Here is a 14,847-nt window from a genome sequence, read left to right as displayed (position 1 = left end):
CCAGTCTTTTCCTGTCTTTCTTGTCACATGTTATCGATGGAAAAAATTACACTCCGGCAGATAAGACACCAGTACTTCCACTGGCAGGGTGCAATTCCATTCTGATATGTTTGCATAGGCAATCTCCATTATAAATATAAATTAAAAAATTTATGACAGACAATAAGTGCATACAGAAAGAGTTCTTATATACTATAGATACAATATATGCACAAATAAAAATTGGTACAGATTGCTTATCTTTGAAAGTAATAGCAACACTCTAGTAGGGAGGATGAGCCAGCTGACCACGGCACCGTGGCACAGGAGACCATTCAAGAGGGGGGAGCAAAAAGACAAATGGTAGTTGTAGGGGATTCTATAATTAAGGGAATTGATAGCATCCTTTGTAAGCAGGATCGAGAGTCCCGCATGGTATGTTGCCTGCCCAGTGCCAGGGTGAGGGACATCTCTGACCGGCTTGAAAGGATATTAGGGGGAGGGGGAGGATCCAGTTGTTGTGGTCCACGTCGGGACAAATAACATAGGTAAGACTAGGAAAGAGGACCTGTTTGGGGATTATCAGGAACTAGGAACTAAATTAAAGAACAAGTCCTCAAGGGTTATAATCTCCGGATTACTACCCGAGCCACGTGCAAATTGGCATAGGGACACGAGAATAAGGGAAGTAAACACGTGGCTAAATGAGTGGTGCGGGAAAGAGGGGTTCCATTTCGTGGGGCACTGGCATCAGTATTAGAACAGGAGGGATCTGTACCATTGGGATGGTCTCCACCTGAACCGAACTGGCACCAATGTTCTAGCAATAAGGGTAAATAGGTTGGTCAACAGGACTTGAAACTGGAAAGTGGGGGGGGGAGGGAAGGGTAAAATTCCAAGAAGTATGACTAATGGGAAACAAAGCAGCAGGTTAGCATGTGAGGGGGTGGATTCAACTTCATGGAAAATTATGAAAAAACTGAAAAGAAAGGAGAGCCCAGGAGAGGCTATTAAAGTCCCCAGAACACAAAATAGGACAGAGTGTTTGGAAAAGGCTAGGAATCTAACTTCAAGCACATCAGATAAAGGGACGACAATGAGAAAGGGGATGGGAAATACAGGACTGAAGGTGTTGTATCTGAATGTACGCAGTATATGAAATAAGGTAAATGAGCTTGTGGCGCAGATTGAAATTGGCAGGTATGATGTGGTGGGCATCACGGAGACATGGCTGCAAGGGGATCAGGACTGGGAGCTAAATATCCAAGGATTTACATCCTATCGAAAAGATAGGCAGGTTGGCAGAGGGGGTGGGGTTGCTTTGTTAGTAAGAAATGAAATTAAATCGATAGCGAGAAATGACGTAGGATCAGATGATGTAGAATCTGTGTGGGTAGAGTTGAGGAACCGCAAAGGTTAAAAAACCATAATGGGAGTTATGTACAGGCCTCCGAACAGTAGTCAGGATGTGGGGCACAAGATACACCAGGAGACAGAAAAGGCATGTAAGAAAGACAAGGTTACAGTGATCATGGGGAATTTCAATATGCAGGTAGACTGGGAAAATCAGGTTGGTAGTGGATCCCAAGAAAAGGAATTTGTAGAATGTCTACAAGATGGCTTTTTGGAGCAGCTTGTGGTGGAGCCCACTAGGGAACAGGCAATTCTAGATTTAGTGATGTGTAATGAGGCAGATTTGATAAGGGAGCTTAAGGTGAAGGAACCCTTAGGAGGAAGTGACCATAATATGATAGAATTTACCCTGCAATTTGAGAGGAAAAAGCTGGAATCAGATGTAACGGTATTACAGTTGAATAAAGGCAACTACAGAGGCATGAGGGAGAAGCTGGCCAGAATTGACTGGGAAATGAGCCTAGCAGGAAAGACAGTGGAACAGCAATGGCAGGAGTTTCTGGGAGTAATTTGGGAGACACAGCAAAAATTCATCCCTAGGAAGAAGCAGCATACTAAAGGGAGGACGAGGCAACCATGGCTGACAAGGGAAGTTAGGGACAGCATAAAAACTAAAGAGAAAGCATACAATGTGGCGAAGAGCAATGGGAAACCAGGGGATTGGGAAGCCTACAAAGACCAACAGAGGACAACTAAAAAAGAAATAAGGAGGGAGAAGATTAAATATGAGGGTAAACTAGCCAGTAATATAAAAGAAGATTGCAAGAGGTTTTTTTAGATATATAAAGGGTAAGAGAGAGGCAAAAGTGGACATTGGGCCGCTGGAAAATTACGCTGGAGAAGTAGTAGTGGGGAACAAAGAAAAAGCGGAGGAACTGAATAGGTACTTTGTGTCAGTCTTCATGGTGGAAGACACAAGTAACATCCCCAAAGTTCAAGAGAGTCGGGGGGCAGAGGTGACTATGGTGGCCATTGCCAAGGAGAAGGTGCTAGAAAAACTGAAAGGTCTGAAGGTGGATAAATCACCTGGGCCAGATGGATTACACCCCAGAGTTCTGAAGGAGATAGCTGAAGAGATAGTGGAGGCATTAGTGGTGATCTTTCAGGAATCACTGGAGTCAGGGAAGGTCCCAGAGGACTGGAAAATCGCTAATGTAAGAAGGGAGTGAGGCAAAAGACGGGAAATTACAGGCCGATTAGCCTGACCTCAGTCGTTGGTACGATTTTAGAGTCCATTATTAAGGATGAGATTTCAGAATACTTGGAAGTGCATGATAAAATAGGGCAAAGTCAGCATGGTTTCATCAAGGGGAGGTCATGCCTGACAAATCTGTTAGAATTCTTTGAGGAGGTAACGAGTAGGTTAGACAAAGGAGAGCCAATGGATGTTATCTACTTGGACTTCCAGAAGGCCTTTGACAAGGTGCCGCACAGGAGGCTGCTCAGTAAGATAAGAGCCCATGGTGTTAGAGGCAAGGTACTAGCATGGATAGAAGATTGGCTGTCTGGCAGGAGGCAGAGAGTGGGGATAAGGGGGTCCTTCTCAGGATGGCGGTCGGTGACTAGTGGAGTTCTGCAGGGGTCAGTGTTGGGACCACAACTTTTCACTTTATACATTAATGATCTAGATGAAGGAACTGAGGGAATCCTGGCTAAGTTTGCAGACGATACAAAGATAGGTGGAGGAACAGGTAGTATTGAGGAGGTGGGGAGGCTGCAGAAGGATTTGGACAGGTTAGGAGAATGGGCAAAGAAGTGACAGATGGAATACAACGTGGGGAAGTGTGAGGTCATGCACTTTGGTAGGAAGAATAGAGGCATAGACTATTTTCTAAATGGGGAGAGAATTCAGAAATCTGGAGTGCAAAGGGACTTGGGAGTCCTAGTCCAGGATTCTCTTAAGGTTAACTTGCAGGTTGAGTCAGTAGATAGGAAGGCAAATGCAATGTTGGCATTTATTTCGAAAGGACTAGAATATAAAAGCAGGGATGTGCTGCTGAGGCTTTACAAGGCTCTGGTCAGACCACATTTAGAATATTGTGAGCAATTTTGGGCCCCGTATCTCAGGAAGGATGTTCTGGCCCTGGAGAGGGTCCAGAGGAGGTTCACGAGAACGATCCCAGGAATGAAAGGCTTAACATATGAGGAACGTTTGAGGACTCTGGGTCTATACTCGATGGAGTTTAGAAGGATGAGGGGGGAATCTGATTGAAACTTACAGAATACTGAAAGGCCTGGATAGAGTGGACGTGGGGAAGATGTTTCCATTAGTAGGAGAGACTAGGACCTGAGGGCACAGCCTCAGAGTAAAGGGAAGACCTTTTAGAACAGAGATGAGGAGAAACTTCTTTAGCCAGAGAGTGGTGAATCTATGGAATTCATTGCCACAGAAGGCTGTGGAGGCCAGGTCATTGAGTGTATTTAAGACCAAGACAGATAGGTTCTTGATTGGTAAGGGGATCAAAAGTTACGGGGAGAAGGCGGGAGAATAGGGTTGAGAAACTTATCAGCCATGATTGAATGGCGGAGCAGACCCGATGGGCCGAATGGCCTAATTTCTGCTCCTATGTCTTATGGTCTCCAAGTTTTGCAACAATTTCTTGTCCCATCCTCAAACATGAGGCATTATAGAAGCAGTTGTTTTTAGGAGTTGAACTAAAATCATGCAGTATGAAGACCCTTGGTTTGGTAAACAGTTAGATTCTTACTGATTTTTGTGTCAAAAATAATAGGAATATAACCAGACCAGTGCAGATTTCAAAAACATGTTTGCTGATAATTGTAGCATGTTCAGTTCGATCTGGAACTACTCAAATAATGGAAATGGTTTGATAAGACCAAGTATGCCAGGTTGGAACCTGCTGCATGAAAAAGTACTATTGTCCAAAGCTAACTCTAACTATGGCTCAAAGTCCCCAATATCCAGCATAATGGCCCCTTTACTGGTCGACCATTCTCCTATGCATTTCTTTCCATGATAGGTGACATTACCATAGTTAAAGAAAACAAATCCCAAATCAACAGTCTTAGCTCAGCATTAGACAATAATACCAAATAGTTATTGACCTAGGTGGTCAAATTTGAGGCTGTTTAAAAACAAATTTCCACTGATCTCTGAAAGGGGATACAGGACTGCCACACACTTGCAGCTGATTTTCTATTTCATGATGCTCAGGACGTTTCTTCTTTTAATTCACTTCTGGGATGTGGGCATCACTGGCAAGACCAGTATTTATTGCCCATCCTTAATTGTCCTTGAGAAAGTGGTCACGAGCCACCTCTTTGAAGTGCTGCAGTCCAGGAGGTGAAGAAACTCCCAGTGCCGCTGATAGAGTGGTTCAGGATTTTGACCAAAGTAACAATATAACAAAACAAAATACTGCAGATGCTGGAAATCTGAAATACAAACAAAAATTGCTTGAAAAAAAAACTTAGCTGGTCTGGTAGCATCTGTGACAAGAGAAACAGAGTTACCGTTTAGAGTCCATATGACTCTTCTTCAGGAAGAAACATTAACTCTGTTTCTCTCTCCAAATCTGCTGAGTTTTTCCAGCATTTTCTGGATATATTTTCCAAGTTGGGATGGTGTGAGGCTCAGAGGGAACTTGGATGTGGTGTTCCTATGCATCTGCTTCCCTTGTTCTTCTAGACAGTCATGGTCACAGGTTTGTAAGGTGCTGTTGAAGGAATCTTGAGTTACTAAAGTGTATGCATGTGTACATGTAGTTTATCTGGGTTTCTAGATGTAACTTATTTGGATTTTCAAAAAAGCCTTCAATAAGGTGCCCAATAACAGAGTAATGAATAAGATCAGAGAATGTGGAGTCAGGGGTCAACTGGCAGAATGCTTTCTGTTTTGAAGCCAGCTAGCAATCCAAAGAGTGGGACATTAATAAACTTGCAGAAGGGACAAATAATTGGCAAAGGAAGGTCAAAACAAAAATTTGAAGCAATACATTTTGGTAGGAAAAATTGAGAGGCCGCTTATTACTTGGAAGGTGCAAGTCTAGGTCGGGTAGAGGAATAAAGGGATCCGAGTACAAATACATCAATCACAAAGTTGCACTACAGGTTAACAAGCTACTGGAAAAGCAAACCAAGCACTAAGCTTTATTTCTAGTGAGGTACAATTAAAATGTAGGCACTAGAGAGGGTGTCAGGGGCTGGTCAGCTCAGTTAGCTAGACTGCTAACTTATGGTTTAGAATAATGCCAACAGCACTGGGTTTGATCTGTGTTCCAGCTGTGGTAGACCTGGGGCCTGCCCCACACTAAAATCACAGCGTAAGCTGTGGTTTGGCAACTCTCAAATCGAAGATGCTACCGAGAGACGAGAGAGGAGGGCAGAAGACAGGGGGAGTGAGAGATTTACATGGATGATACCAGAAGTGCGTGGGTGTTTCTTCTTTCTCAAAGAGAGAGAGGGGTGAAGGTTGATCTAATAGGGGTTAAGAAAGATGATAGAGTGGATAGAGAGAAAATGTTTCCTCTTGCGGAGTAAAGCATAACTAGAAGCAGTCAATAAATAAGATGGTCACCAAGAAATTCAATAGGGAATTCAAGAAAAATTCTTCACGGAAAAGAGCGGTAAGAATATGAAAATCGCTACCACAGGGAGTGATTGAAGCATGCAATTTTGATGCATTTAAAGGAAAGCTAGACAAGCATTTAAAGGAAAAGGAAATAGATGCTTACAATGGTAGATTTAGAGATGAGAGGAGGCTTGGGCAGAGCATAAATACCAGCATGGACTGATTGGGCCAAAACAACTTCACCAGGTTGACTGCATTTTTAGGTTCACCCACTACAACTCCTGGCATGCTATCCTACAATCCTCATTGAACCAAAGTTGATCCTCTGACTTGATGGTAACGGTAGAGTGCGATAAGGTTACAGATTGTGGTTGAATACAATTCTGTTGCTGATGACCCACAGCGCCTCATAGTGCCCCGATTGCAGCTGCTAGATCTGCTCTGAATCTATCCCATTGAGCACAGCAGTAGTTCAACACAGCACGATGGAGGGTAACCTCTGTAAGGACAGGACTGTGTCTCCACAAGGACTCTGTGGTGGTTACTGCTACCAATACCATCAAGGACAGATGCATCTGCGACAGGTAGATTGTTGAGGGAGAGATGAAGTAAGGTTCCCTCCTGTTGGTTCTCTCAGCACCTGCCACAAGCCCATCCTGACATCTCAGTCCATTAGGACTCAGCAACCTAGGTCAGTGATAGTGTTACTAAGCCTATTGGTGATGGACATTGAAGATCCCCACCCAGAGTGCATTGTGTTCTTGCTACAATCAATGCTTCTTCCAAGTGGTGTGCATCACGGAGGAGTACTGATTCATCAGCTGAAGGAGGAAGTAGGTGGTAATCAGATCTCCTTGCCCATGACTGACCTGAAGACACGAGATTCCAAGGGTTCCGAAGTCAATGTTGAGGACTCCTGGAGTCAGTCCCTACCAACTCTGCTGGCAGGTCTGCCCTACCTGTAGGGCAGGGCATGGCCAGGGGTGGTTATGGAGGAGTCTGGGATATTGACTGAAAACTCTGATTTTGAGAGTGTGACAATGCCAAGCGGTGGGGTAGCACACCCAACTTTGACATAAGTCCCCTGATACTGGCGAGGAGGATGTGGCAGGACCGACTGAACTTGGTGTGCCTTTGTCATTTCCAAATCCAACATGCTAGTTGACGCTGGCTGGTCTGTCCGGTTATTATTGTGATACTGACCTGACTTCCATGTGGCCCTGCTACAACCGTTGTATCAATCACATTAGGCCAGCTCTGATAACTTCTTTGTATCATTTTCCACTCCCAATGCTACCTCCTTGTTTGTTTGCCCCATAAAAAAAAACTACCCCACAATTCAATTACAATTGCACTTTCAATATCCCAACTGGCCTTCACATTCACCACATTACTGCAGCTACTGATTTGCACAACCACACCCTTGATGCCAAAGTTAGGCCCTCATTTATGTTCCCTGAGGTCCAAGAGATGCAGACTTGAATGAATGTGACAGTCAACCAGCTTAGCTATTCACTGTCAGATCTGGCTAGACAAAAGCATCCTGTCAGGTCCTTCCTTCATCTGCTAAAATTGCTCATTATTCCAGGATCATTTTGGAATGCAAAGGTAACCCCCAGCTTCTGTTCTCTAATCTAAACTGCCTTTCTTTCTCCTCCTCCCTTACCTCCAACATAAGTAGAAAGGAGCTCATGGACTACTTTGTCATCAAGATTTAGCTGCCTGTCACTTCACTCGCTTCCCCAAGCCTACTCAGCCAAACTTCTTCTAAAGTTGCCTCTACTGTAGCCCTGAACTCGCAGTGTTCTCTAGTTTCACTCCAATCTCACCTCATGGCCCATCTAAGCTTATCTCCTCCATAAAACCCAACTCCTGCTCTTTCAGCCCTATTCCGATTAAACAACTGACTACACAACTTCCCCTCCTGGTTTCCATCTTGTTGATATTATTAATGGTTATTTCATTCAAAACCAGCCTTCACTGGAAAACAACCAATTCTTAACCCCACCGTCTTTGTAAACTACTGCCCTACCTCCACGAAGTCCTTGAACCTGTTGCCCCTCCCCTCCCAAATCAGTGTCCACTTTTCCCTGAAAACCATGACTGAATCCCTCCAAAACAGATATTTGTCCCTGCCACAATCATGAAATGGCTCCCAACAAAGTCACAATTGAAATCCTATATGACTGTGACAAAATAAATTACCCCTCTTCATCTTTCTCTAGCTGTCTACCATCTTTGACATAGTTGGCCACAGCATCCTCCTCCAATGCCTCTGGCTCGGTGTGGCTGCATTTGCTTGCTTCTATTCTAATCTATCTAATCATAGCTAGAGTATCACCGCAACAAGTTCACTTTCTGCTCCCCCACAGCATTATGCTTGGCCCCAATCTATTTCTCATCTACTTGCTGCCCCTTGCCAACATCATCCAAAATCAATGCGTTAGCTTTCACACGTATGCTGCTGACACCCAGCTCTCCACCATCGCTAAATTATCAGATTGCTCATCCAATACTGGATGTCAAGTAAGCAGAAATTTCCTCCAAATTGAGTATAGCAAAGACCAAAGCTGTGTCCCTGTCACAGACACTGCTCCCTTGCCACTGACTCCATTCCTCTCTCTTGCAACTATCTGAGGCAGAACCAGACTGCTCATAACCTTGATGTCGTATTTGACACCAAGAGGAGCTTCCAATTGCATACCCGTGCCATTACTAAGACTGCCTATTTCCACCTCTGCAATATCACTTGAATCTACCACTGCCTCATAATTTTCTGCTGAAACCCTCATTCATGCCTTTGTTAACTCTAGACTTAACTATTCCAATGCACTCCATGCTGACTTTCCATATTCTATCTTCCGAAAACTCTTGGTCATCCAAAACCATGCTGCCCATGCCCATACTCACACCTTGTCCAATTCACCCATTAACCTTGTGTTCACTGACCTACATTGCTCTCCGGGAGCCAATACTTCAATTTTTAAATACTCATCGCTGCTTTCAAATACTTCCATGGCTTCACCCCCTTCAACCAGCCTCACAGCCCTCCAAAATATCTGCACACATCTATTTGGTCCCTTGAGCATCTCAGATTTTAATTGCTTCACTGTTGGGACTAAACTTTTCAGCATTTCTAACTCTCTCTCTCCTCCTTTAAGAGGCTCATTAACACCAACCTCTTGAACCAAGCTTTTGTCCACCTGCTCTGGTATTACATTGTGACCTGCCAAATTTTGCTTCATTATTCAAATAGGTCATATTTAAGGGGAAGCTAGACAACCATTTGAGGGAGAAGGAAATAGAACGTTACAATGTAGATTCAGATAAGAAACGATGGGAAGAGGCAAGTGGAGCATAAGAACCGGACTGGTCGGGTCAAATGGTCAGTTTCTGTGTCATGCATCTGTACATCCTACGAATGTAGAGCTATATAATAATATTGCTGTGAAGCACCTGTAAAGGTACTATATAAATGCAAGCTGTCGTTGAAACATACTTTTATGGTTATGACAATCACCAATTAGTTTTTTTAAATCTCCAGATTAATTTATTTATATTTAATCTTAAAGTGAATTCCCAGCTGCTGACATGGCATGCAAAACCCTTTAATGTAATCTTGCAAATTGCTTAATGTTAAAGTAGTGGGGTCAATTCTTTCACCTTATCAGTTTCCTCATAACAAAGACTGCTTTTTTTTTATATATGATCCAAGTGGGATCACAGGTCATTGCTCTCAGATCTCTGCTTAGGGTGTTGAAGCTCCAATTTTACAGCTGTAATGTTTGTGCACATTATGTAACTAAGGTACCAGAATCTCATTTTGTGAGGTCATAACAACGGAATCAACGTGCACATTAGCTTGTACTACAGTCTATCTATTCTTGGGTGGCAGATAGTCGGATACGGAAGTGCCAATCTTTGGTCCAGTCAAAATTATGGTCCAGTTAAAGTTCTAAATGCAAGCCATGTGGTGGCGGCGGTATTCATGTGAAAACAAAGCCACAGGATTTGGACAAGGTAGCTTGTTCTCAATAACTTAGCCTCTTGAAACCATTACTTTATGCACACAATAATTTGAGGAGTACAAGGGAATTTGTTATTGCATTTTGGAAACAGTGTGAAATAGTTGAGTACAAAAAGACTATGAAATTATCACAAGCAGAGCACTATTAATTACAGTTATTGCATCATCAAAATTCCTTTCACAACGCATGCAAGAGATATGATCCTTGGAATCATTAACCTAAATCTTGAATGCTTAACCTAGTACATAATTAAAATTGTTCCATGTATTTGCATTCATTACAGAGTTAGTGTTCCAGAAGCAAATCATTCAGTAAAAATAGCTTTGTGCATTTAGTCCTTTATAACCTCTTAGAAAAACAATATTACATGGCCCCAACATTTAGCAGTAAAGCATAAACATTTGCAAATATGGAATATAAATCACAATTTGCAATTATAATTTAACCAAGGTGCTTTAAAAGCAGCGGGCCCTTTAAATTAAGATATGAAGTCAATAATCTTCAAATACCTCAAAACAAACACCAATTCTTAATAAGGCTGCAGCAGTGTGTATATGCAAAATAGTGTTTGTTTCACAATTTTAAGCTTTGGCAACAATATATATGAATTTCCTCCTAATTCCACCCACCACCCCGATTCCCTGCTTCAGTACTTGCTTAAATCCTCTAACATCTAACATTTCACAGTTCTGGCAAAAGGTCACCGACCCAAAACGTTAACTGCTTCACCCTCCACAGATGCTGTCTGACCTGAGTATTTCCATCATTTTCTGTTATCATTTATTGCCAATTGCCAGCGTCCAGGGCACTCTATCTCTGTAATAGAATTTAAGTCATTCAATGGGGAGACTGGCACCGAAAATCTAGAGCTGAAGTGAAGGTTGAAAACACCTCTCGGCTTCTGCAAATTGGCCAGGCTCTTGGAGCCTACATAAAAATCAAGCAAGCAAGCAAGGCAGTTAAAATATAAAAAGGAACTCGATCAGGGGGGGATAAAAGCTACTTTTCTTCACGGTTCAAGCAACATGAGTGTACTAAATCTAAGCGGCCTCGCATTTTATCTGTCAGGACAGCGGAGTTTAAAGGGAATTGACACCATAGCAACAAGTGACCGCCTTCAAATCATTCGAGTATGAGAGAGAGGAAGAGAGAAAAAAAAAACATCGAGGTTCCTGGGCCCATTTTACATTATGGCTCTAAGGGGGGGGGGGAAAAAATATGTACAGGCAACTGATGGCTACACTTCATCGGGGCGGGGGAGGGTGTGGGAGATACTTAAAATGTTTAACGTTTGATAATTGAAAGGTAAACCGCACACCAGCAGCTCAGGCCCACTGCAAATTTAAATAAATCCGCCCAGCTTTGGTAGTTTTCTTTTCCACACAGGCACAGGACGGCATTTCCATAATTGGATGTAATTTTTGATCCGAAACTCATGACTGTCACCCGTTGGGCTTTGATCTCAGGTCGCAAGATGAAACACCCAGCAGCATTTATCTCTCTCTCTCTCGCTCGGGAGAATTGCACGTACCTTTCCTCACCCCCCGACACATCACGTTAAGCGTCTTCCATATCGATGACCGGCCGTTTGTAAACAACATGAAGGTCATTTTCGTTATCGTTCTTGAGCACCGTCTACAAAGGAAAATGTCGGGAGTGAAAGCTTCACATCGAAGGGAGCCACCATTTAGTGAAACACATCACAAACAAAATTCCCCCTGCACGTTTCAATGAGTCACGGCACCATATCGCTCCCAGCTCTCCCTCTGTGTGTGAAGACACCAGTGAGATTTCCTCATCCATCCGCCACCGGCCTGCAAGGGGCTGCACTGCGACGCCACTGGGGGGGGGTGGGGGGGGAGAAACCATCCCGCCGACAACCAACCAATCAAAACAAAAACACAGCCCACGCTCCTGCGTCATCCTGCCCAGCAACACCGCACCCACTCCCCTGCCGTGCTCCACCTCCCCCAACACCGAGTCCAGCCTCTCATTGGTCGGCCTTTCGTAAATGGCGCGCAGCTCGCTCGAACCGCCTGGCAGAACCTGCCCGGGGGGGGGGGAAGAATTCAACGGGCGCTTGTGAACGCCGGTCACGTGGGCCCCGCGAGCTTGCCTTTTTAAATCAGGTTCGGTTGGGGAGGGGGAGAGGTGGGAACCGCGGCGCGCGCGCGTGTGTGTGTGTGGCTGTTTCCCCCCATGTCTCGAGCCAAGGGAGGGGGAGGTGGGGACCTTTTCAATTCAAAAAAAGATGCTTGCGAGCCTGTGACGTCACGCGTTTTCAACGTTCGGCTTTTTAAATTATTTTATCGCAAGCCCTTGAGGAAATGGTTGGGTGAAAAATAAGGATTTAAAAATACTTGAAGCTTTATTTTAAAATAAAATGGATGGAAAGTTGCGTGAAATCTCGTGTTTCTTTTTTCCCTCGCGCTCCCTCTCCCCTCTCTTCCCCACCCCCCCCCCAAACAACTCCGTCCCGGCCGCAGCCAATGGGAAGCGAGAATTTTCGCGCTGATTGGCTTGGTGGAAGAAGAAGGAGGATGATGAGGATGAGGGAGTGAAGGAGTGAGTTACTGTACTCATTCAAAGTACAGTAACCCCCCCACACCCCCTGGCTCAGGAAGATGCACGGATAAACAGGTTCGCTGCTTTTCTTTTCATGTGCATTATTTTTTTTACCTGACCTCAAATCTCATGCCTTTCCATTGCGGCCCCCCCCCCCTCCTATCTCTCTCTCTCCTCCTTTCCCTCTCTCCCTTTTTTGCGGTGTAAACCGCATAGCGGGCCGGAGGGAGGTGGGAAAAAAAAAAGGTGGCTGAATGAGAAGAGGTGGCTACTTAGTTGGAGAGAACTAGACCCTGAATTGGTCCAATCAGAAGCTGGGCAGTCAGTCAGTCTCTTGAACAGGGAATGAGATTTTAGCGTCTTTTTATTCTTTAACCTCCCTCCACCCCCCCCCCCCCCCCCCCTTCCTCCCCATACAGGTCTTCTGCGTATGTATTCCATTTTAAAAGATCCAGTTATCTATTATTTCATTGCACACGGGCGATTAATAATTTCGGATGTCTGCAAGCACGGTGAGCGCAGATTCAATCGTTTTTTTTTTAAAAAAAAAGCTGCTGTGGGGTTGAATCTGCATTGCTGCTGTTGCCTGCCTGCCTGCCTGCTGGATGTATGGAGGGCAGCCATGTTTGTTAAATTTTTAAGATTGGGTCTTTTAATTTTATGTTGGTCTCTTTTCGGGATGGTTTGAAATTTAATTTCGGTCTTGCAACAGGTGTTTTTTTTTTTTTGTTTTGTTTTTTGTCTTTTTTATTTGACAAGAAAAAAAGCACGCACAGCCCTGGTGGATGGCTTTAGATCCAGTGGAGATTTTGTAAATATGTGGCAGAAATTTTTTGCAGGAAAAAAAAAGTAGGATGTGCTGCATCCAGCAGGAGACCTGCTGGGAATGGACCATTGGAATGACAAAAAGGCCATTTTTGTCAACGCAGTACTTCGGTTGTATTTGTTGCGCTTCGAGTATTGAGTGGAATTAACAAAACTGTTTGTGTTTGATGCAAGTTGCTAATCCCTCGTGATAAAGATAACGGGAGAAACAGATTAAACGAAAGAAATACTTCGGTTAATGCTGCAGACTAGGTTTGTAAGTCGGAAAAGTTTTCATGATATGGTCGATGTAACATTTTTTAAAATAGTTACGTGTTCGTTTATTCTTTTGCTTTAGTACAACTGATTGTTTTATGATTAAAACATTTCTGACCCCGAAAGAATCAAGGAGTTAACTGAAATTGTTGATTTATCTCATACTGACTGGTTTACTGTAATGTTCAGGATTGTGCTGCAGTTCAGTGAATAAAATGTATATTTGTGGTCCAAATTAGTCATCTGAACAGTTGACATGAAATGAATGAAAAAGTACTTTTGAATGGGTTGATAATTCAGCATGATGTCATCATGTTTTGATGAACTAAAAACACATTTGGATTACCCTATTTTATGGGAATATGCCTTAATATTGATTGCAAACCTAATTGCCTGCCATGCTCTTCAGTGAGCCCATTTAGGTTACATTTAAAAATAGAGTATTTTAATTTAATTAAGTTATTCATAATCAAAGCTTTTGAAACATTGCTTCTGCTAATCTGAGATGCGTTGATCTACAACTTCCCAACTGGGCTTGCTTTATTTTCTAGATTCAGGTTTGAAATTAATACTTTGAACTCAGGCTCCCACCAAAAGTGGTGTATTGCATAATAATGTAATATTTGAATCACACATGGAACAGATTTAAATGTGATGTGGCAATAGTTGCTTAAGATGATACCTTAAATGATAGAAGATGGCATGAGGCAGTAACATTTTGTTTTAAATGTAGCTTTGAGAAAGCTTTAGAAGTCCTAACACAAACAGATGGAACTTTTTAGTTTTGCTTTTTTTTTTGGAGAATGAATAAGGTTTTCTGAAACTCTAAGTAAAAATCGAGCTGCAGTAAATAGTGAGGCAATATGCTACCATTAGCAACTTTCGTGCTTTGGTCATCCCAATTTATCATCTGTTAAATATCAATAAGAATTGTTAAGATTAGCAAACATACCTTTTTTAAAAAAAGGTCCAAAATGGGCCTAGATAATTGACATGGTCTTTATTGGCCTTTGGGCTTTTTTTTTTACGTGTACAGCACTACAATTTGAGAGCTGTCCTGGTCATTACGTAATGGAATCCAATTTTAATTTACTTTTTGGTTATTTTCCCTTCCCCACTTGATTCTTTCTTAAAGCCTTCTATTTGGTATGGCAATAGGTGAAATATGTCCACTTGTTGTTATCAATCCATCGGATGGGAGGTACACAGTAGCTGCCTGAGTTTGCTGGCCTTCTATCAATTGTCCCTTCA

At 43.1% G+C, this 14,847-nt stretch overlaps 2 protein-coding genes across 3 annotated transcripts in view; one reads left to right on the top strand and one right to left on the bottom strand.

Annotated features, from left to right (window-relative positions):
• The window catches only part of letm1 (leucine zipper-EF-hand containing transmembrane protein 1), a 130,759-nt gene extending 118,972 nt beyond the window's left edge, over nt 1-11,787 (bottom strand). Inside the window, exon 1 of one of the 2 annotated variants that reach the window (XM_078553148.1) lies at nt 11,483-11,787. In XM_078553148.1, coding sequence (XP_078409274.1) covers nt 11,483-11,561 — 79 coding nt within the window. In that variant the 5' untranslated portion in view covers nt 11,562-11,787. The remainder of the gene's footprint in view (nt 1-11,482) is intronic. The other variant, XM_078553157.1, reaches the window with a different exon arrangement.
• A 961-nt stretch (nt 11,788-12,748) lies between these two features.
• LOC144687248 (histone-lysine N-methyltransferase NSD2-like) overlaps nt 12,749-14,847 on the top strand; it is a 112,340-nt gene continuing 110,241 nt past the window's right edge. Inside the window, exon 1 of the mRNA XM_078553081.1 lies at nt 12,749-13,028. The gene's annotated coding sequence lies outside the window, so the exon portion shown is untranslated. The remainder of the gene's footprint in view (nt 13,029-14,847) is intronic.

This window comes from Cetorhinus maximus, chromosome 1 (genome assembly GCF_964194155.1).
Source record: "Cetorhinus maximus chromosome 1, sCetMax3.hap1.1, whole genome shotgun sequence".
NCBI lineage: Eukaryota > Metazoa > Chordata > Chondrichthyes > Lamniformes > Cetorhinidae > Cetorhinus > Cetorhinus maximus.
Note: the sequence above shows the minus strand (reverse complement) of the source record. Positions and strands in the feature narration are given on the sequence as shown.